The sequence below is a fragment of the Acipenser ruthenus genome, chromosome 51, assembly GCF_902713425.1.
Source record: "Acipenser ruthenus chromosome 51, fAciRut3.2 maternal haplotype, whole genome shotgun sequence".
Taxonomy (NCBI): Eukaryota; Metazoa; Chordata; class Actinopteri; order Acipenseriformes; family Acipenseridae; genus Acipenser; species Acipenser ruthenus.
In genome coordinates this window covers 3243422-3268147 of record NC_081239.1, presented here as the reverse complement: position 1 = coordinate 3268147, position 24726 = coordinate 3243422, and the positions used below count along the sequence as shown (strand labels likewise).

The 24726-nt window shown below is 42.6% G+C and overlaps 1 protein-coding gene across 2 annotated transcripts; it reads right to left on the bottom strand.

The window, feature by feature from the left end:
* On the bottom strand, nt 1-24669 carry LOC131722799 (zinc finger and SCAN domain-containing protein 2-like). Of its 2 annotated transcripts, none has more exons than XM_059015928.1 (3): nt 24593-24669; nt 17550-18060; nt 1-1540 (listed from the first exon to the last, which is right to left on the bottom strand). In XM_059015928.1, exons 2-3 carry the CDS (start codon nt 18028-18030, stop codon nt 909-911), a joined length of 1113 nt encoding a protein of 370 aa, XP_058871911.1. In that variant the 5' UTR covers nt 18031-18060; nt 24593-24669; the 3' UTR covers nt 1-908. The 2 variants fall into 2 exon arrangements, with proteins under 2 accessions (XP_058871911.1, XP_058871912.1); XM_059015929.1 differs by having other exon boundaries at nt 24589-24627.
* Nucleotides 24670-24726: the final 57 nt, after the last annotated feature.

Sequence of the window (24726 nt, the reverse complement as noted above, 5' to 3'; positions counted from 1 at the left end):
AAAAAAACATTCATGATTCGTTGTGACATGCTTTCATTTTCATGTTTTTTTTCTCTACCTAAAGCCACTTTCCTGGCCCATCCCCTTTATCCTCTGGCTGCAGAGTCTTCCCCGGTGCTACGTCACAACATGAAGGCTCCAGCACTGACAGCCAGTATGAGAACGACACCGAAGGAGAGTGCTGTACTCAATTTGATGCAACAAGCCTTAACAAATACATTTTACTCATTTGAATACAATTTAGACATAGGCTTTGTTTTTAGCATTGCTTAGTATTGTGTTGTATAATTAATCAATTGTTAAATCAGCACACTCAAGGTTTAATTATACAGTCATGTCTCTTTAGAAATCACTATTTGCCTTTCTGTACCTGAGATCAGTACACATGCCTGCTACACAGGGCAGTTTACGAAAGCAGGCACAATTACAAGCATAGGAAACGCACATTGCAAAGCTACATGTCATACAATATTCAGTCATTCATGTCATAATACAGCTATGCGACACCATCATTTTTCATTAGTTTTAGAATTGTGATGAATTTACAAGACAAATCGTCCAGGCGATTGCCCTGTAAGGATGGTGCAGTCTTGTCTCTGGGATACTCTTTCCCATCGATTCATTTATTTTCAAGTTAATTAAGTTCAAATGTTAAATCTTGAAACTAATTTCCACACTGAGTTATTGATTTCTCCTGACTTGTCCATCAGACATTTTTACCATTTAAAATGCATGCTCTTAAGAGTGATACACAAAAGAGTAATTACATAGAGATTTATAATGCAAGATTCATGTTTTTTAACCTCATGAGTAAAAAGTCCCATTGTCCCTTTAAGGTTTCTCTCTACTGTGAATTCACTGGTGTTTTTGAAGTGCTTGTTTAAGCTGAAACTTTTCCCATAGTCAGATCAGCCACACAGTTTCTCTCCTGTGTGAGTTCGCTGATGTTCTCTCAGATGTCCTGACTGACTGAAACTCTTCCCACAGTTAGAGCAGCGATACGGTTTCTCTCCGGTGTGAGTTCGCTGGTGTGAAACAAGGCTGTCTGACCGACTGAAAGTCTTCCCACAGTCAGAGCAACTATACGGTTTCTCTCCTGTGTGAGTTCGCTGGTGTACTTTCAGGGTTCCTGACTGACTGAAACTCTTCCCACAGTCAGAGCAGTGATACGGTTTCTCACCTGTGTGAGTTCGCTGGTGTGTTTTCATGTCTCTTGACTGTCTGAAACTCTTCCCACAGTCAGAACAGTGATACGGTTTCTCTCCTGTGTGAGTTCGCTGGTGTTCTTTCAGGGTTCCTGACTGACTGAAACTCTTCCCACAGTCAGAGCAGCGATACGGTTTCTCTCCTGTGTGAGTTCGCTGGTGTTCTTTCAGATGTCCTGACTGACTGAAACTCTTCCCACAGTCAGAGCAGTGATACGGTTTCTCTCCGGTGTGAATTCTCTGGGGCTTTTTTAAGTGCCCTAACTGCGTGAAACCTTTTCCACAGTCAGGATATTCTCCACCGCCCGCCCTTGCTTTAGCTGCTGGACTGGAACCTGGAAAATACAAAACAGGAAAGAAAGTAAGAGGGACTGCTTGTAGTTTGTGAATGTAACTGAAGAGACATGTGTGCTCCCAGTTGCTGGCTGAAACAACATCGAAACAGGTAAGTGAATTATAGTTAATCTGATAGTTTAATTCGTTGATTGCTAAGACTGCACTTATAAACTGTAATGTAGATTTCCTTTGTGTGCTGGGCTGTGTTGAATTGGGAGGCTGATTAGAAACGTGTGTTAAGTATACGGCTCCAGACCTACAGGATAGAGTAAATTGGCAAATAGTGTCTTAGAACTAGAGCTGGGATAATTAACCGAGTTACTCGACTCGTGGCGATTATTTTAATACTCAACGACCTTTTATCGTCTGCTAATATACCATATATGCATACGGTATATTAGCAGCTACATTCACGCCAGGTGCGTTCTCAAATAATAATTCCGATCAGCTGTTCACTTGTCTGATCTAGGCAGGAATACTGAACAGCAGATCGCTATTACTGATTTGGTTGAGAGTGAAGTCGATGTATTAGTAAAAGATGAAAAGAAAACTTAAAAAAAAAAAAACACACACATATACATCTTCTGCTATCCTGTGACAATCCCTGTTCTCTCTGTTAGATAAATAAAACCCGTTTGCATCAATTGGAAGTCAGACGTATTTCTTCAATAATACCCACGCAACCCTATTCGAAACATGATTTTGCTAATTTGTTGGTACTTCTTTATTGTTATTTTACAAGCAGCAGCATTGTCGCAATATTGTTTAGAACCTCTATCCTCCCGCTAGAACCTACAGGTTACGCAATGTTGTTGTTACGTTAGCAAAGCGCTTTCATTGAAACAAAACAGTCTAAAACCTTTTTGTGGCGACGTGTTGAGAGTGGCAAGCGAGAACACAGCAAATGCACATAGCAAGACTGTTACTAGTACAGAAGAACGGGGGAAAAAAAGGAGTTTGGAAAGTGATGGAAGTGAGAGGCCCGGTGCCAAGAAATCAGCGAGAATCGCCAGACACACAAGCGTTGTGTGGGATTGCTTTGGCCAACCTAGCAATTCACAGGTTCAGTGCAGCATATGCAAAGGAAAGATGAACTATCACCACAGCTTTGCTGCAACATCTAAAAAGGAGGCACCCTCACCTGGTAAGTAATATTATTCATATAAGAAGTAAGTCGATATATATAGTACGATGCTGTTTTTGTCAAATGCAGGTTTTTTTTTTGTTTGATAAGAGGTATTACGTGTTAATTTAGCACTTGCTATTGAATAAAGCAGTCGGCTACACTCCCGTCATTTTACTACTGAATAGAAAAAAAGAAAAAAAAAACTATTATAATCTGTTATTGTGTAAGTGTTCACACCAAGTATTGGTCAAATCTTAGACTTTTACCAGCACTATCAAACTGTCAAAAACAAACAAACAAAAAAAAAACACGCTGCATTAGTCATAGAATTGTTGGATTTGTATCAATTCTCTAAGCACTATTAGTTTACGGCATAATAAACACCATTTACAATTTTACTCCAGATTATTATTTTATTTTATTTTTTAAAGCTTGATTCTGGACAGTTAGTGTCTTATTACCTGTATGGAGTCTTAATTATACTTTTATTATATGTTTTTAAAAGCTAAAAAAACAACAACAAAAAAACAAAACGTTAATAATAAAAATAACTAAATCTAACATTTTTAAATGTCTTTCAAAATTAATTAAATATCTTCAAATTATATAAACCTGCTTAATATTTATTATTGCTCCACAGCTGAGCTTTAATAATTGTTCAATAAAATTATCTAGCTATCTGTGACTTGATTTGCCTTTACTTCCTGATTCCAAACAATTTCAAGAGGTTTGACCACTGGAGCAAGTTCAAAGACAAGGCATCCTGATATTCTGATCAGAAATATATATATATATATATATATATATATATATATATATATATATATATATATATACACATACACTACTGGTCAAAAGTTTTAGACACCCCCATTTTTCCAGTTTTTATTGAAATTTAAGCAGTTCAAGTCCAGTGAATAACCTGAAATGGTACAAAGGTAAGCGGTAAACTGCCAGAGGTTAAAAAAAAAAGTTTAGGTTACCAAAAACTGAAAAATAATGTACATTTCAGAGTTATACAAAACGGCCTTTTTCAGGGAACAAGTAATTGGTTAACAACTTACAGCTATTCTGCAGCAGTGGAAGTAATTTAAGCCTTGAAAGTTGATACTAACAATTCCTACAGGTGTCCCAACTTTTTTTGATTACTTACAAACCCTCTGTCTGTATAAAAGCAGTGTTGGAACAGACTGTGTTACTACACCCTCTTAAGCATTATTTGGACAGTATTGTACTGCAGGAAGTAGTATATTGCTCTCATAATGGCGAGAAAAAGGCAATTAACAAAGGAAGACAGACAGACCATTATAACCCTTAAAAGTGTAGGTCTTTCCTTTAGAGAAATTGCAAAGAAAGCCAAGGTGTCAGTGAGTACACTTTCCTACACCATCAAAAGGCACTTGGAAACTGGAGGAAACTCTCACAGAAAGAGGTCTGGCAGACCCAAAGCCACAACAGAATCAGAAGACAAGTTTCTGAGAGTCAACAGCTTGCGTGATAGGCGGCTCACAGCACAACAGCTTCAAGCACAGCTTAACACTGGTCGAAGTAAGCAAGTCTCAGTTTCAACTGTGAAGAGAAGACTTCGAGCTGCAGGTTTGACAGGTCGAGTGGCAGTAAGAAAGCCATTGCTAAGATGGCAAAATAAGAAAAAGAGGCTTGCCTGGGCCATGAAGCACCGCCAATGGACTACTAAAGACTGGAAGAAGATCTTATGGACCGATGAATCAAAATTTGAAATCTTCGGTTCATCACGCAGGGTTTTTGTACGCCGTCGAGTAGGCGAAAGGATGGTTCCTCTGTGTGTGACACCAACTGTCAAACATGGAGAAGGAAGCGTGATGGTCTGGGACTCTTTTGCTGGATCCAGAGTCGGCGACTTGCACAGAGTAACTGGCACCCTGAACCAAAACTGCTACCACAGCATTTTGCTGCGCCATGCAATACCCTCTGGTATACGTCTAGTTGGTCAGGGGTTCATCCTACAGCAAGATAATGAACCAAAACATACCTCCAGGCTATGTCAGAACTACCTTAGAAGAAAAGAACAAGACGGTAGGCTTCAAATCATGGAATGGCCAGCACAGTCTCCAGACTTAAACCCCATCGAGCTGGTTTGGGATGAACTGGACAGAAGGGTGAAAGCAAAGCAACCTACAAGTGCAACACATTTGTGGGAACTTCTGCAACAGTGTTGGGAAGAACTTCCCGAACAATATTTGATTTCCATTGTAGAAAGAATGCCACGAGTGTGTTCGGCTGTTATATCTGCAAAAGGTGGCTACTTTGATGAGTCAAAAATTTAGATTAAATTTTGTTAAACAAAACGATTCCATGATTTCTTTTTTATCTCCAATTGTTTATTTGTTCTATGCTTTAATTTCAGAGTACATTGAGACATTAAACTGCGTAGATTTCAATAAAAACTGGAAAAAATGGAGATGTTCTAAAACTTTGGACTGGTAGTGTGTATATATATATACAGTGCCTTGCGAAAGTATTCGGCCCCCTTGAACTTTGCGACCTTTTGCCACATTTCAGGCTTCAAACATAAAGATATGAAACTGTAATTTTTTGTGAAGAATCAACAACAAGTGGGACACAATCATGAAGTGGAACGAAATTTATTGGATATTTCAAACTTTTTTAACAAATAAAAAACTGAAAAATTGGGCGTGCAAAATTATTCAGCCCCTTTACTTTCAGTGCAGCAAACTCTCTCCAGAAGTCCAGTGAGGATCTCTGAATGATCCAATGTTGACCTAAATGACTAATGATGATAAATAGAATCCACCTGTGTGTAATCAAGTCTCCGTATAAATGCACCTGCACTGTGATAGTCTCAGAGGTCCGTTTAAAGCACAGAGAGCATCATGAAGAACAAGGAACACACCAGGCAGGTCCGAGATACTGTTGTGGAGAAGTTTAAAGCCGGATTTGGATACAAAAAGATTTCCCAAGCTTTAAACATCCCAAGGAGCACTGTGCAAGCGATAATATTGAAATGGAAGGAGTATCAGACCACTGCAAATCTACCAAGACCTGGCCGTCCCTCTAAACTTTCAGCTCATACAAGGAGAAGACTGATCAGAGATGCAGCCAAGAGGCCCATGATCACTCTGGATGAACTGCAGAGATCTACAGCTGAGGTGGGAGACTCTGTCCATAGGACAACAATCAGTCGTATACTTCACAAATCTGGCCTTTATGGAAGAGTGGCAAGAAGAAAGCCATTTCTTAAAGATATCCATAAAAAGTGTTGTTTACAGTTTGCCACAAGCCACCTGGGAGACACACCAAACATGTGGAAGAAGGTGCTCTGGTCAGATGAAACCAAAAAAGAACTTTTTGGCAACAATGCAAAACGTTATGTTTGGCGTAAAAGCAACACAGCTCATCACCCTGAACACACCATCCCCACTGTCAAACATGGTGGTGGCAGCATCATGGTTTGGGCCTGCTTTTCTTCAGCAGGGACAGGGAAGATGGTTAAAATTGATGGGAAGATGGATGGAGCCAAATACAGGACCATTCTGGAAGAAAACCTGATGGAGTCTGCAAAAGACCTGAGACTGGGACGGAGATTTGTCTTCCAACAAGACAATGATCCAAAACATAAAGCAAAATCTACAATGGAATGGTTCACAAATAAACATATCCAGGTGTTAGAATGGCCAAGTCAAAGTCCAGACCTGAATCCAATCGAGAATCTGTGGAAAGAACTGAAAACTGCTGTTCACAAATGCTCTCCATCCAACCTCACTGAGCTCGAGCTGTTTTGCAAGGAGGAATGGGCAAAAATTTCAGTCTCTCGATGTGCAAAACTGATAGAGACATACCCCAAGCGACTTACAGCTGTAATCGCAGCAAAAGGTGGCGCTACAAAGTATTAACTTAAGGGGGCTGAATAATTTTGCACGCCCAATTTTTCAGTTTTTTATTTGTTAAAAAAGTTTGAAATATCCAATAAATTTCGTTCCACTTCATGATTGTGTCCCACTTGTTGTTGATTCTTCACAAAAAATCACAGTTTCATATCTTTATGTTTGAAGCCTGAAATGTGGCAAAAGGTCACAAAGTTCAAGGGGGCCGAATACTTTCGCAAGGCACTGTAGGTAAATTCAGCTAAACATTGGTGTTTTAATACTCAGATATGGACAACAAAGCTCAGAACTAAATGACCGCAATAATCATAAAAGTTAAGATGTTAAAATGTAATTTGAAGCTATTTACACTTTAAGAAGAATTACATTTTAATTGATCTGTACCACAGATTGTCAGTACCACTCTGCTGTCCCTTAAAGTTCCATAAATAGCAGTAGTACTGTCCTTTTTGACATAATATAGGTGTAGTTTAAACTAAAAATAAATAGTAATGGTTAGCAGACATGATAGGGTTAGCTTCTGTATTGCAGCACTGGTATACTGGCTTAAGGCAGCTAGACTATATATTTTAAACCAAGACCACTGCAACATTGTAAACTATAATTTTAGTTGTTTTAACACCTTTTTTTTCCCCAACACTTAGGGAAGGAGCTTTATGTTCCACAACTGACAGTTCACAACCATCAATGAAGCAGACTCCTCTTCAATCCCAGAACCCTAATTCATCACAGTGTGCAGACATCATCACAGGCTCCAGCTTGAGTCCGTCAGCTGCTTCTGATTCTTTCTGTGGCAGTGGCGACAGCAAAGGCAAAAAGCCAAAGCAAAGTCAACTTTTTGATTACGTAACGCGTTCTAAATCCTGTTCAGTAAAGCGTGCCAATTCCATCACCCACTCCATTATGAGAGTGATAGTGAAAGACTTGCGCCCAATCTCTCTGGTGGAAGGAACTGCATTTAAGGACCTCATCCAGTTTCTTGAACCTTCCTACCAAGTGCCTAGCAGAAAGTATGATGTTGATGTTATAAAGAGGGAGTTAGCAACAGCATCCAGCATTGCCCTGACTACAGACATCTGGACCAGCATTGCAACAGAGGCTTACCTGTCTGTGACGGCCCACTTTATAACTCCAGCCTGGACAATGAAGACTATCAATCTGACATCAAAACCATTGACAGAGAGGCATACAGGGGGCAACATTGTGGCTTGGGTCGAAGAGGTTCTAAAGAAATTTGAGATTAGTCCAGCTCAAGTTGCTGCACTGGTTCGAGATAATGGATCCAATGTGGTTTCTACTGCAAATAAGTTGTCAGAGTTGCATGGATGGCTTAGTGTCAGCTGTGCAGGTCATTCGTTACAGCTGACCATCAACAATGCCCTGAAAAACATCACAATTGAACGTGCCATTGGTGCTGCCCGGTCAGTTGTAGAGCACTTCAAGAAGAGTGAGTTGGCAACAACTGCACTCAAGAGGAAGCAAAAGCAAATGGAAACACCCCAGCATACTCTGCTACAGGATGTTCCAACACGCTGGAACAGCAGCCTTCATATGATAAAGCGACTTCTGGAGCAGCGATGGCCAATTGTTGCAGTGCTGTCTGACCCTACTGTGAAATCAGCAAGGGCAGTACGTCATCTGGATCTCAGTCAAGATCAGTGGTCCTTACTTAATGAACTGGTCAGTGTTCTGCAGCCTTTTGAGACTGCCACAGCATACCTGAGTGGGGAAACCTACGTCTCTCTCTCTGCTGTGCCATCTCTAATTAAGTCAGTAAGCTCCTTAATGGATCTTGCAGTGAAAAACTCTTCTGCCATTAAAAACTTCAAGAGAGTTGCATTTCAGCAGCTGGACCAGAGATGGAAGACAGGCATCCTTGACAGCAGTTCTGGACTAGACTTGGAGAGTCCAATGATTTCAGCAGCTATCTTAGATCCTCAATTCCGACACCTTAGATTTGTTAGGAAATCATGCAGTGTTAGCACAAAGCAGATTGAGAGGGCACTCTGTCTTCAAGGACATTACGTGAATACATCCAGTCATTACACTGCTAGTGCCACCAATGCAACTGATACAACCAGGGCCGACACTTCCGGAACAGCCACAGGTTTTCATCAACCTCCCTCATCCTCCTCAACGACAAGTGATGCTGCTGATGAAGAGCATGAGGGCAGACATGAAAGCAATGTTTTAGATGAAGAAGTTCATTCTTCACCTCGCTCTTGGAATGCAAGTTTTCAACAACAGCCTCATCATTCATCCTGCAATGCTGCTGTAGATTCTTGTGATGCTGGTGACATTTCTGATAATCATGAAAACAGCCCTGATGATAGTGAGGTAGAGCCAAATGAACCCATTGATCTAAGCCACCCACAACTGGTGCTAGGCAGGATGTTTATGATGGAAGGACAGTGCACTGACAGCTCTTCTGACTCCAAACTAGCTAAATGGTTTCTCTGTATCCCTGCCACCTCTACTCCATCTGAAAGGCTTTTTTCAGCAGCTGGTGCTATTGTGACAAGAAAACGTGCCAGCCTTAGCCCTAGCCATGCTGATATGCTGGTGTTTTTACATAGCAACCTTGCATAACGTGTTTGTTTTTTAACATGTTGTGTCATGTTAAAATTTGTTCATGTGACAACACAATTAAACAATGAGCACAGTTTTCAGGAAACAACTTAAGAAAAGGTTCAGTATTTTTGTAATGCTAAAAAAAGATCCACAGTACTACAGACTTTTGTTTTAAGTGAATAGTGTCTGTTAACTATGCAAATAAGTTATTGACTTCTTTAAAGGTTAATGAATTGACTTTAAAATAATTTTGCTCCACTTGTTCAGCAAACAGCAAAAATTCCAAGTAGGTTGAAGTGACAACAATTATTAAGTTTTACAATTACTTTCCAAAAATTCAGGATCAAATTTTGTACTGTAGTTATTTATGTGAGAAAGCATTTTCTGATTTAATAAAACTAAAAAAAAAAAAAAAAAAATGTTATGTGGTGTCTGAGTGAGACTTGCTCTTTAGATAGAGACCATCAACAGAGTAAGACAAATTAACCTGTACTGGAGATAATGTTACAGAATATCATCTACTATATAGTGGGGGTGCCTTTTCTGCATTATTAAATGCAAAAAATAAAATGAATCGGAATTAACAGATTATTCGATGAATCAAAATTATTAATCGTATTCGTGTCGATTATTTAAATAATCGCTCAACACACCTCTACTTAGAACACCAGCCGTTCTAAGCGCCAGCTACCTAAGGGGCACACTACCAAGGGCAGTCAGAGCTGTGGCAGTCCGAGCGAGGAGAGGTGGAGCGAAGACCTTTCCCAAATCTCTCCTAATGGCTACCAGAGGTCTTATTCCCAACTTGATGTGTGGTCCAGTGGTTAAAGAAAAGGGCTTGTAACCAGGAGGTCCCTGGTTCAAATCCCACCTCTCCCACTGACTCACTGTGTGACCCTGAGCAAGTCACTTAACCTCCTTGTGCTCCGTCTTTCGGGTGAGACGTAGTTGTAAGTGACTCTGCAGCTGATGCATAGTTCACACACCCTAGTCTCTGTAAGTCGCCTTGGATAAAGGCGTCTGCTAAATAAACAAATAATAATAATAATAAATGATAAGTACTCGCTACATCTATCCACCCCAAATGGCTACTTGCTCTTTGACAACTTCCATAAATTCATCCAAAAACAACCCTAGTGCTGTGTTTTCCACCATCTTGAAAGTTCTCTCTCCGTAACACACTGTTCAATAAAAGCTAACTTAAGTTATGTAGCGCCACGGCAGAGCGCTCTGCCTATTGAACGCAGCCCAACTTAACCCCTTCAGTGCCAGGGGACGTATGGCGTACGTCCTCCCATGTATCGCACTGTGCCGCAGGCTGTGAATAAACCGATCTTTTAAAAAATGTCATTAGCATGTGGGAGGATTTAATCTCTAGAAATATGTGAATGGTGTATCGGTTACATCATTTAAACAGTGGATGATTGACGTCTAAATGAGCCTATAGGTTATTCATGTTATTCAGTCTGGAATCCAAGAAGTCGAGTCAGCAAACTAAAGTCTGTTTTATATTGCGGATCGTGCTTTGATCTGATCAACTTGTGATGGCTACAACATTTAGGGGATCCAAGGAGCTATTTAGGCAAACTAAATCTTATTTTCAACAATCATTTTCAGAACAAAACAATCGCTATTGGTTACTGCAGGCTGCCCTATTTTGTACCGCACACAATCTAGTACATGTCAATGGCACAGTGCCCTGCAGGCTGTGAGTGACCAATCACTTCCACAATTGTAGGACATGTGTGGGAGGGTTTAGTCTCTCAAACTTTGTGAATGGTGCACCGGTCACGTCTATCAAACATGCATCATGATTGATTCCTAAACTAGCCTATAGAATTTCTCTGTGTTGTTCAGTCTGGAATATAGGAAGTCAAGTCAGCAACATGCTTTGATCTGAGCAAATCGTGATGGCTAGAACATTTAGCAGACCCGAAGAGCTATTTTTGGCAGACGATGTTATTTTCAACAGTTATTTTCAGAACTAATCGATCGCTATTGATTACGACAGGGTGCCCTATATTGTACCAAACCAAAAAGGCATTGCCCTGCAAGCTGTGAGTGATCAATCGCTTCCAAAATTTTAGGATGTATGTGAGAGTGTTTAGCATCATTCGAAATACTGTAAAAACATAAATATTCGGAAATATTTTGTCTGGAATTCAGTTACTGTCTTGAAACTGTAGCTAATCTTTCGTCACTGTGTCGTGGTGTGAGTTGAGCGATTGAGACTGCTGTAACACTGAAGGAATCAAATTACTTAAATAATTGATTATTCAATAAATGGATCTGAATACATTTCTGTATTTTGAACAGCTCTTTTTGAGTGTTCAGAGTGTTCTTTTCAGAATTCTAATACATTTATCTTTTTTTTAATGTTATTTTTGGTGTGAAATACTATTTCTTATATATTTGCCTACACTGTCACAGTTCATTTCAGAACTTTGCTAGCTCTGTTAAATATATTTACTATGTACAATTAATTAATTCCCTATATCACTCGTTCTAACACATTTATCTTTTTTTGGGTGAAATAATTATTTACCAACACTGACACAGATACATTTACAATTACATTTAATTCCCACAACTAATACATTTAGCTATTTTTTTTATTTGTGAACCATAACTGCCACTATTGTCCTAGAAATTTTCAGAATCTTTGTAGCTGTCAGATAAATTTGCGACTGTACATTTACTTCCCATATTTCCTGTATTACATATTTTTTTCTATTGTGTGAAGTTTATTTAATTGATAGCTATACATGGCGGCCCTCTATTGGAGAAACCATGGCGACAGGTTGATTGCAGGGAGGGCTTGTGTGTACAAAGGGGAAGCCGCTACGTCAGTACGCTGCCTTGTGCTGACGTGTACAGACAGATGGCCGGAGCCTGTACTGTTTATCTTTTTTTTTCTTGGTTTGTGTGTGTTTTCGTTGCAGAGGAGGAGTGAGCCCGCAGAGCTATTTCCACCACCAGCAGTCACGAGAGCACTTCCCTGCACAGCACCACATTCACTGGCACCACGCTTCCCAGGACCCGAGCACGCACACTTCCGTGCATGGAGGACGTGAGACGGACACAGTCCATTGTATTTGTTTTGTTTTTGGGTTTGCAAGCCCGTCGTGTTCCCCCCAAAACCATTGTTGGTAAAGGGGCGGATTGCTTTTTGTTGTTTTAATTAAAATACACAGATTATTTTTGGGAGAAATACTTCCCGGACATTCATTTTATTAACTACACCACTTACACCTGACGACAGTACCCCAGGTCCAAAGGTGGATACTGCTGGCTTCACCCCTCCTAAAGTATTTCCAGCTTTTCCTCACAGATGACCTGTTGGAGCATATGGTCATCATTTACCAACAGGTATGCTGCGGAGTTCCTACAGCAGCAAAGAGCGAGTCTGCGACCACATGCCCGTGCCCACAAATGGAAAGACACAAGTGTCCCAGAACTGAAAAAGACAGGAAGGAAACGGGCCCAAAAAGATGCAGAGTGTGTGCAAAAAAGGCATATGTAAAGACAGCCGCTACTGTTGCCTGAAGTGCCCCTCAAACCCAGGTCTTTTCATGCAGTACCGGATGCTATTCAAGCCGCTGTACCTCAGACTCACTTTCTGGACTTCTATCTGGCCTGTCCCACAGTTCATCTCCCATCACTTATATCACAAACGGCTTGAATAGCATCCGGTCACCATCGATAAACTTGAATTTGCAGTTTTAAGTTTGCTGTTATTACGATGGATAGTGGCAGGTTCGTGCAAAAAAAAACAAAAAAAAAACAGCGCAGTGACATACACAGAAGCCGCAGGCATGTTGGATTTTTTTTTACCAGTATTTGTACATGTGTGTGTGTGTGTGTGTGTATGTGTTTAGGGGGGGGTAAAAGCAAAGTGAGTAAAGACAGACGCTGGTGAAACCGAGCCCTGGGATCAAAATCTGCCTTAAAAGTTCTCCTGTAATGTTTCGGGTCTATTTCCTCTCACAAACCCTACAATTAGATATTTTTCAATAGCATCACGTTCAGGGGTTTAGAATTTAAACGCAAGTAAAGTGTCAAACGTTTTTAATTTTGCTTAATGGTTTAAACTTTGTCAAAAATGTGCAAAAATGTGCAGGTCAAATATTAACAACAAGAGGGTGTTTGCAAATAATGGCTACTAAGAGTTTTCTTTCGTTGTCTATTTCCTACCTTTATCACGTGGCATCATTGTCACTGGGTATTCACCTCCCAATGTCCAGCATGATTCTGCTCACATGACTATCAATGTGATCTTCAGGAGCTTGAAATAACCGAAGCCCTGTCTGGACATATTGTGATAAAAATGTAGACTGTGCTCTGCAAAGCTCAGTTACAGAGGCAGTAAGGGAACAATGTTAAAGCACATGAGAATAAAGCATCCTGTACATACGTGCTGGATCTAGTGTGGAAGTGATTTGCTAGTAGTGCTACGTGATAAAACGGTGTTTTACGGCACCCTTTATATCGACAGAGATGCCGGTTCAGTTTGCAACTATTATTTTGGTCTTCTTTCTTTCCAACTGCTGCCAGTCAGACAAGTACAAACTATTACTCTTAGTTATTATTATTATTATTATTATTATTATTATTATTATTATTATTAATCCTGCAAACGTCACAAGTCTTTCTTTGAATAACATGATACTGTACTTGGAATAAAGTCTGTGTGAACATAACTAGTTATTGTCTCATATACAGTAAGTAGGATAGATTAGCGATTTGGATTCTAGCGCTGTTTGAATAATTAGACTGCATCACATTTCTGTAATAATGCAATCGATGCTCTCGTCCTCTAATCAGAACAGACCACTGTACCCCGATGCGATCATGCTTTCATACTGCTGCACTGTTTATATACATTTACTTATACACAGGGCTTCATTTAGTCATTTATTTGATTTAATTTGTTTGTTCTGTCAAACAACATAATGGGCTTTAAATCGGTGAAGCCTTCATTTTTCATTACAAGCAGAACGTACAAACGAGATCACAACATGGTAATAAGCGACTCATCTATCTTTTTAAAGCGATAATGAACAATAATGTATTTTATGTTGGACACACTTTATTACAATCGTTCTGCATGACTGTATTTACATTAGTGAAGAGAAGTCGCTTCTGCATTTAAATGAAAAAGTAACACGATTTAAAAGCCCATTTAGTTGTTTCACAGAAAATTAGCGCGTTTCTCACTTTGTGATTGAGATACACGAATGGCTTAATAGGATCAAAATTGCATTTTTTAAGGAGTAGAAAAGTCGAGGTAAAACACAGACAATCAGAAGACCTATTTATAGAAAGCTATTTATTAAAAAATTATAGCACTATCTCAGTGTTTTTATTTTTATGTTTACACTATATATTTATAAAAGTTTAAATGCTTAATAAATTAAATGGAATCTAGCACCCCTAATAACACTACACATGTACAATAATATCCCTCTATTTTTACACTGAACATTTCTAATGTTATATACAGTACTTTGGTTCTTCTCCCCCTTGGTATAACTGGGTATAGGAGTGCCAGTGTGAAAGGGGCTTACATCTATATCTCAAGCTCACCAGTATTTATTTTATTTATTTATTTTATTTATATAGCGCCTTTCATACCATAGTATCTCAACGCGCTTTACAAACAGTATGTATCATGATCAAGAAACAAGACAGAACAGTATAATCACACAATTAACAAAATACAATGATATTAATAATGACAGTAAATAGCAAATATCTAGATAGGACAAAAATAAAATAAATAAGAATAACAAATAAAATACAAAGCCAGTCGATAAAAATAAATAACAGAAACTTTATATCTAGATTAGGTTAAAAAAGCTGATCTATAAAAATGAGTCTTTAATCTTGATTTAGAAATGCTGACCGAAGCAGCATCTCTAATAGAGGAAGGCAAAGAGTTTCACAGCTTGGGAGCATTAAAACAAAACACACTTTCTCCTCTCTTTTTCAATTTTACCATTGGAAGGCACAAAAGTAAAGCGTTAGCCGACCTTAAAGTGTGCAGAGGTTTACATAAGGACAGAATCTCTCTTAGGTACTCTGGTGCTAAGCCATTTAGTGCTTTATATGTTAATAGTAAGATTTTAAAATCAATTCTAAAACGTATTGGAAGCCAGTGCAATGATGCCAACACAGGAGTTATATGAGCCAGTTTTTTCTTTCTAGTTAGAACCCTAGCTACTGCATTCTGAACAAGCTGTAAACGTGATAAGCATTGCAATAATTATAATTAGTTTATTTAGCAGACGCCTTTATCAAAGGCGACTTACAGAGACTAGGGTGTGTGAACTATGCATCAGCTGCAGAGTCACTTACAATTACGTCACACCCGAAAGACGGAGCACAAGGAGGTTAAGTGACTTGCTCAGGGTCACACAATGAGTCAGTGGCTGAGCTGGGATTTGAACCGGGGAACTCCTGGTTACAAGCCCTTTTCTTTAACCACTGGACCACACAGGTCTTACTGAAACAAAACCATGAATTAGTTTCTCAGCATCAGCCAAAGAAAGAAAATACCTAATTTTAGCAATGTTACGTGGGTGTAAAGACACTTCTATAATTTTTCCAATATGTGCCTCAAAACTCAAACCAGAATCAAATATAACCCCCAAGTTTCTTACATCAGATTTTATATTTATAGTAGTGAGTCCTATCTTGAAATGGTTGGAGTGGTACATGAAAAACAAATAGCTAGTAATGTAACCTACAGTGCCTTGCATAAGTATTCACCCCCCTCGGACTTTTCCACATTTTGTAGTGTTACAACCTGGAATTAAAATGGATTTAATTAGGATTTTTTGTCACTGATCTACACAAAATAGTCCATAATGTCGAAGTGGGGAAAAAAATCTACTTATTTTTCAAAATTATTTACAAATAAAAAACTGAAAAGTCTTGATTGCATAAGTATTCACCCCCTTTGCTGTGACACCCCTAAATAAGCTCTGGTGCAACCAATTGCCTTCAAAAGTCACATAATTAGTTGAATGGAGTCCACCTGTGTGCAATTACAGTGTCACATGATCTCAGATTAAATACACCTGTTTCTGGAAGGCCCCAGAGTTTGTTATAGAGCATATCTAAACAAAAAGCATCATGAAGACCAAGGAGCTATCAAAACAAGTCTGGGATAAAGTTCTGGAGAAGCACCAATCAGGGTTGGGTTATAAAAAAATATCCCAAACTTTGAATATCCCCCAGAGCACCGTTAAATCCATTATTAAAAAATGGAAGAATATGGCACAACCGCGACTCTGCCTAGAGAAGACTGTCCACCAAAACTCAGTGACCAGGTAAGGAGGGCATTAGTAAGAGAAGCAACCGAGAGGCCAATGGTAACTCTGAAGGAGCTGGAGAGATCCACAGCTGAGATGGGAGAAACCGTCCATGGGACAACTATAACCCGGACGCTCCACAAAGCTGGGCTTTATGGAAGAGTGGCGAGAAGAAAGTCATTGCTGAAAAAACCCCATATCAAATCCCGTTTAGATTTTGCCAAAAGGCATGTGGGAGACACAGCAAACATGTGGAAAAAGGTTCTCTGGTCTGATGAGACCAAAATTGAACTTTTTGGCCTTAGCGCAAAAAGCTATGTGTGGCATAAAGCCAACACTGCTCATCACCCTGAGAACACCATCCCCACGGTGAAGCATGGAGGTGGCAGCATCATGTTATGGGGATGCTTTTCATCGGCAGGGACTGGGAAACTGGTCAGGATTGAGGGCAAGATGGATGGAGCCAAATACAGGGAAATTCTAGAGGAAAACCTGTTTCAGTCTGCAAGAGACCTGGGACTGGAGTGGAGGTTCACATTCCAGCAGGACAATGACCCTAAACACACAGCCAAAGCTACACTGGATTGGTTTAAAAACAAGAACCTGAATGTCTTAGAATGGCCCAGTCAAAGCCCAGACCTCAATCCGATTGAGAATCTGTGGCAAGACTTGAAAATTGCTGTTAACCAACGGTCCCCATCCAACTTGACAGAGCTTGAGCAATTTTGCCAAGAAGAATGGGCAAAAATTGCAGGACTTACCCAAAAAGACTCACAGCTGTAATTGCTGCCAAAGGTGCTTCTACCAAGTATTGACTCAGGGGGGTGAATACTTATGCAACCAACAAATGTCTGTTTTTCTGTTTAATTAACTTTTGTGTCACAATAAAAAATATTTTGCACCTTCAAAGTGTTAAGTATGTTGTGTAAATCAAATGGTAAAAATCCCAATTAAATCCATTTTAATTCCAGGTTGTAACACTACAAAATGTGGAAAAGTCCAAGGGGGGTGAATACTTATGCAAGGCACTGTACATGCTCCCTCCCTCCTCCTCAACCACACTGTGGATATCACGCAATCTAGAATGTCACAGCTACTGGGAGTCACTCACCTGCTAGACTGCATTCTGAATGTGACCGCCCGCCTTCCTTTCCACCTCCTTGCATGCTGTTGGGAAGGCCTTCCTCTCCATCGCCTTGCTCTCTCAAGCAGATTCTCTCCAGCACCACGCTACACTCCCGCAGGCGTACAGGCTCCAGCTCAGGGATGTGTGGTTTGAAGTCCTCGGATTCTTCCTTCCCTGGTTCCATGTGGTCAAACTCTACTACAAGGGGCTCCCATTTAATACGGACCATTTCCAACACATCTTCTTGTTTAACAAAAAGGGGTTCTTCTGTCTGGGGGATCTCCATTTCACTGTGCTCAGCTTTAATCTCAGAGACCTCTGACTGCATCTTCTCACATTGCATCTCACAGAGCTCCTGTTTAATGGGGAGGGAAGCCAGCCCAAAGAACTCCACTTTAAAGGGTAGAAGTTCAGGTTCAGGGAACTCCTCTTTAATCTGGACAGAGTCCATCTCCACACTGTCCATGGCAGCACACGGGATTCTGTTTAGAAGTTGCTGAAAAAAAGAAAGCATGTATTTATTTATTTATTTACAGTACTACTAAAGCCATTCAAGGGATCGACAAAATCTGGCCTTAATAGCAGGGGTGGCTTTACTATAGAAGGGACACAGAATTTCTTGCAATAAGTTTTTACAATACCAGGATTTAATCTCTCTAATCTGAAGAATAATTGATGAAAGTTGGCAAAAAGTTACGACATTTTTCTTTTCTTTAAACAAGTATGTTCAGTATTTTAGAATGCTTTCTCTTAAAACAGCCGATCAGCAAGCAGTCATTTTGTCCTTGGACCTTAAATTTAGATTTGTTTACAAAACATGATGTGTGATAGAATATTACAGAAACTTTCTCAAACTCTGCATATTTTGAAATATTTACACAAACATTGCCAACATATTTGAGGCCAAGTTACTTTTAGGTGCAGGCAAACTACCAGTAATACCTGACAGGTTTACACTGATCAACAAGGCAGTCAATAAACTATACTTGCCGTATTGAAAAAAAAATGCATCAAAAATTGTGACACTGTTCAAGCCTGTGCCTAAATACATTGTTCGAGCTACAAATCCAGAGGTACAACAAGCGGGTGGTAAATACAGTAAAATACTGTTATATATTAAACATAAAAACACAGTTCCCTGATTTTTTGTGTATTAATTTCCCTGGTGCCTTTCAGTTTGTTACATTTTCAATGGAATCGGTCTTGTTGATACCCGCCGTGCCTTGTTCATTTTGAAAACAAAGTCTGGGTCTGCCGCACTCGTGCGTTGCAAAGAACTAAACTTAAATTTAAACAAAATGTAACGTTAGGTTACTTACCGTAACCCTGGTTCCCTGAAAGAGAAGATGACCACGAATGACATTACGTATGGGATATGCTGCCCATTTGGTAGGTATCGCTGAGCTCTCTATACCAAAGCTGCTGATAGGCCCCTTCCTAGGATGATGCACTCGGTCCCACCCACAGAGGGAATAAAACTGTCATCCTGAGAAAGCCATTTCTCTTTTTTTTTTTTCGAACCCGTGAGGGCGACCAATGTGACCTCATTGTTGGTGGTCGTCTTCTTTCAGGGAACCAGGGTTACAGTAACTAAACTAACGTTCCCTTTCAATTCGAAGACAACCACCAATGACATTACGTATGGGATAATGTATACCAGAGCCGTCGCGAGGGAGAAGGAATGGCAGCATATGAGGGACGCACTAGGACTGTCTAACCCAGGGTTTAGCGTTGGAAACTTACACCCTCAAGGAACCTCGTGCCTAATGAAGGCAGGGCACGGTCTACCACATTAAGGCAGTAGAACCTGGAGAAGGTATGTGGCATAGCCCACCTAGCCACAGTACAAATATCAGACATCGAGACCCCTCTGAAGAGGGCCCAAGATGTAGCCAACCCTCAAGTGGAGTGTGCGGCTACCCTACCAGGTGGGGGCAAGCTAGCACCATCATACGCAGTCGAGACTGTGTCCACAATCTAATGTGACAGATGCTGCTTAGAGAGGGGCTGTCCTAGGGTCCGTGTCCCGTGACAGATGAAGAGATGGTCAGATTGACGCAGAGCTCTTGTCCTATGCACGTAGCATCTCAATGCCCACACTGGGCAGAGAAGAATCAATCTCTCATCCTCTGTTCAAGCAAACGGGGGTGGATGGATGGACTCCAGTTCCACAGACTGATTAATGTGGAAGGCTGTGATCACCATGGGGAGGAAAGCAGGGTTGGTGCGCAGAGACACCCTGCTGCAATCCTCCCAAATACGCATGCAGGAGCTGTGCAGACAGTGCCTGCAGCTCACTGACCTGCTGAAAGCCACGAGGAAGGCTGTCTTCATAAACAGGTATTTCAGCTCAATGGAGTGTACGGGCTCAAACGGGGCCTTTGTGAGAGCCTCCAGTACAATATTAAGGCTCCATTAGGGGAGAACAGTTCTCCTGGGAGGGCGTAATCGCCGAGATATAGCATGCAGAGATAGCCGCTAAATACAGGAAGGTGACCTACCAGCATCAAGCAGTTCTTGCAGAAACTGTAAGATGACTGGCATAGGGCAAGATATGGGGTCATGGTTTCTAGACAGACACAAAACCTGGAATACCTCCACTCATAGGTATACAAAGACCTAGTGGAGTCTGTCCTAGTGCTCTGCAACGTATACACAAGCGCATCTGATAGCCCTAGGGCTAACCAGCGGTCCCTTTCATGGGCCAGACCCATAGCCGGAACCTGCCCGGTTCCGGGTGCCAATGAGTGCTTCTCGCCTGACTGAGGAGATCCAAGTGCAGTGGGATCTCCCAGGGCTGGCCGTGTAACAGTTAGCACAGGTTCGAAAACCAGATTCTCCTGGGCCACTTGGCGGCCCCTAGGAGAACTGATGCTTCCTCTAACCGGACCAAATGCCAGAAGCAACATTATAGGAGGGAAAGCATACAAGTGGGCCATTTGTGCGCTAGGGCGTCTACACTGAATGGACCGCCTAAGCGGTGGAGGGAGGCGAAGAGATCGACCTGCGCCTTCCTGAACCGTTCCCAAATGCGCTCCACTATCTGAGGGTGGAGTCGCCACTCTGACGGATGCAGACCCTTCCTGGAGAGGAGGTCCGCTGCCCAGTTCACCATTACGGGAATGTGCATCGCCTGTTAGGACAGCAAGTTCCTCTGAGCCCATGTCAATAGTCTAAAGGCCACGCGATGCAACCCTGGGGACCGTAGGCCACCCTGGTGGTTGACATACGCCACCACTGTCGTGTTGTCCGTCCGGATCAACACATGTTTACCGTTCAGCACCGGGAGGAAGTGGTGAAGAGCAAGGAAGACTGCTTGCAACTCCAGCATGTTTATGTGCAGGAATGTCCAGCGGTCCGGCCAGGATCCACGTACTCCTCTGCCTTCCCAGACCACCCCCAACCCAAGTTGGAGGTGTCTGTCGTCACCACTTGGCGGTTTAACACTACTCCCATTCACACACCTTCGCGCAGATGAGAGGTTGTCCTCCACCAGCGCAGGGCTGCGAGCACACGTGAGACACAGTCAGCCGACGGTCTCTGTCGCGTTTGGTGTTGAGGTGGAACGTATTGAGCCACGCTTGTAGTGGACGCATGCGAAGTAGACCCATCTGAATGCACGATATGGCTGCGGCCATCAGACCCAATAGTTACTGGCACAATAGGAGTGTGACCTGCGATCCCTGTTGAAACAAGGAGGTAACCCTGGATAGCTGCAACTCTGTCGTCTGACAGGTATTGTATTGAAGTCCAGTCGGAGCCCCAAGTACGTCGTGCACTGCACCGGTGTAAGCCAACTTTTTCCATCGTTGATGGTGAGGCCCAGCCTCGCCAGATGCTCTGACATGACCGCCGTGTGGGCCACTGCTCCCTCTCATGACTGGGAACATGAGAGGGGGGCCAGGATAGCATCCACACACTTTGAAAACGTACGAGGAGCTAGGGAGAGCCCGAATCGCAGCACGGCAAACTCATAAATGCTTCCTTGAAAAGAGAAGCAGAGACACTTCCTGTGCGCTGGACGAATAGGAACGTGAAAGTACGCGTCCCGTAAGTCCACAGTGGTGAACCAGTCGCCTGGCCGAACGGACTGGAGAATGTGACGGTATCTCACCATCTTTTAAGATGCCATTGAGGAGCCTCAGATCTAGGATGGGGCGAAAGCCGGCATCTTTTTTGGGTACCTCGGGCTGCTGAGGCTGCAGCGGGGCAGTTTGAGGTGGCTGTTTAGGGCGCTGGCTCTGGAAACGCCTCCTAAGATGCTGGTGTGTGGGCTGGCCACGTCCTGCCTTCCTGCCTGCCGGATGGGCCCGGTTGTTTGCTGGTGGTGTGCCCTGTAGATGATGCCAGAGGTCACCCAGCGGAGCCGTGGGGACTGGAACTCTCCTGGTCTGCATCCGAGGAGCTCGCCACTGGTTCGACCTGCCACACGCGGAAGTGCGGGGAGGTAGCAATGCGGCCACCTGCCGGGACGCCTCGCTGTCCCGGTGGGATCACGGTAAGATCTCTTCCACGGCTGTCCCAAAAGTATGTCCTGGGGATATAGGCACGTTTAGCAGCGCTGCCATATCCGCATCAGGAACTCTGGTTTGTGACAGCCACAGCTGTCTACGAGCCACAATCAAGCTTCACAATCTGCAGCAGCATGTTGGACAGGAGACGTAGCTCCATGACCACCAGCTCAGGGAGAGGAGCCTCGTGCAGTACACTGTCCATATAAGCCGTGAGCACACTCGCTGTGTGTGACAGGCGAGTTACCTGCGCCTCTGCTGCATACACCCGCTTGAGATGCGTTTCCGTCACCTTGCATTGAGGGTTTGGGCACACTGGGTCTCTAGCCAACCCACCCATTGGCGGGGCCTTAACCAGGGTCGTGATGGTGGAGTCTGCTGGGGGGAACCCCGCTAGGCCAAGCTTTTCCACGCCTTCTAGAGAGGCAAGTGGTGTGGCCTGCTTTAGCAAACTAGGACCTGAGGCCGGACAAGAGAAGTGTACCTCCTCCATGAAATCTGGGAAGGCCAGGAACTTTTGAAGACGTGGAGCCATCGCCTGCGTCCGGAAAACAGACCTGCGTGGTTCTGCAGCTGACGTCCAGGGGACCTGCAGGAAGGCTGCAGCATGTCCCATAAATGCCGAAACGAGCTAGACAACGGGGGAGCACTGGCTTCCGAGGCTACCTCGAAGCCAGGTTCTTCCTCAGCAGGGGCTTCGCCTACCTGCATGTCAGAGGGGAAGGAGGACCCCTTCCCAGAGGCCGCTATAGAAAGTGTCTCCTCTTGCGCCAGCTGGGATACCTTTTCCCATCCACTCTGAACTCCCTTAGGGGAGGGGGTATTGGCATTTGGGGCTGCAACGGAGCTGGAACTGCGGCCGGGACCACTGGTGCTTGTTTGGCCAAGAGCTCCAGGACCTGGGCTATCTGGGCTTTGAGTTCCATAATGTGGAAGATGGGGAGCGACTACGGGAGGCCTGTGCTTCAGGGATGTCCAGCAGGGGGTCCTAGGACAGGTCATGGAGGAGGGGCTCTGGGGCTCCAAGAGCCGCTGACGGTCCGGCCATTGAGGACGCGGAGCTCGCTTTCCTGGCCCTCTCCAACCTAGCTTCCTTCACCCGGGGCTGAAAAGCCGCACAGATGCTGCAGGCCATTTCCCTCTCGAGGGCCGCTACGCATTTGTACCTACCCTAACCACGCGGTCACACACACCTGGTCAGCACGTAGCGTGCGGGGACACAAGGACCAAAGCCGACAGCAAAAACCACGGTATAATGGATAGTATAGGGGAGAGCACACTGTTTGTTTACAAGGCCCAACTCACCGAGGTGGGCGGGCCTAGGCAGCCGGCGAGGTCTACTCGACAGCGGGGATGCAGCAAGGCCTAGCCCCGTGGAGGAACTATGTACTCTTAGAAAGAAATAGACAACCACTCGCGGGTGACTGCACAGACAGTCGCACACACACGACAGACAGATAACAAAGAGCAGCCTACCACGCAAGTGAGGACCCCGCTGAAAGACAAAAAGTCAAAAGGCTCTGCCTTTTCAAAGTCGTTGATTCTGGGAAAGCGGAGAGCCAGCTTTCAGCATGAATGCAAGGGAAATACAATCGACTCCATTCAACTCGAGGAGCTCTTTTCTATCAATACACTCAGCTCAACACAGAGGTCTTACCGTACCGTCTTGAGAAGGAAAATGAGGAATGGCTTCGTCAAGATGACAGTTTTATCCCCTCTGTGGGCGGGACCAAGTGCATCATCCAAGGAAGGGGCCTATCTGCACCTCTGGTATAGAGAGCTCAGCGATACCTACCCAAAGGGGCAGGCATATCCCATACATAATGTCATTGGTGGTTGTCTTCGAATTGAAAGGGAACCTGCTGTTTTATCGTCCACATTTAAATAAAAAATAACTTCTAAAGTCTATATATATATATATATATATATATATATATATATATATATATATATATATATATAACACCTTAAGCTGTTTGGGGGGAAAAAAAGGCCCGGTATAGTGCAGATTTCTGCAGTTCTGAATCGCGGAGATGTGCGTTCTTAAATAAATAAATACATGAGTATGTTGTTGTAGCAACTGGTGATCAAATAAATAATAAAGTAAAATAAAACTAAATAAAAGCAATAAATAATAATGTTATCATTGCCTTAAAGTGATTACTTTAATGACACAATGCATTGCAAGTGTTTAGGGCATGCTGCGCTGCAAGGTTTGGAGACGGCGTTTCTCTGGAAGCTGCGTCAGCAAGTAGATATTTAATGTGCTTTGTATTATTATGCATAACTTTGATTGCGCACCTTTGCGCTAGATGCTGAACAAGGCAAATTTGCCTGGAAAACCGCCAATCTGGCAGGCAGACTCTATGGTATGTGAATAAAAACAAATGCGCTAGCACAGCGACGCCGCTTCAGAAATACAACACACATACAAACAACGCACTTTCAAAGTAATACTATATAACAGCTCTCTGTAGTTTTAAAACATATTTTACAACTTAATAAAGACTCACTTACTTGCTATCTGTTCTCCCTCAGTGTTTACCTCCCACAGAACGGGGAGGGGCTGCGGAACGAGGAATATACCAATCGCAAAATACAAACTGTTCAGTGCGGTTTGGCAATTCATCTAATATGGACCGCAAAGGGGA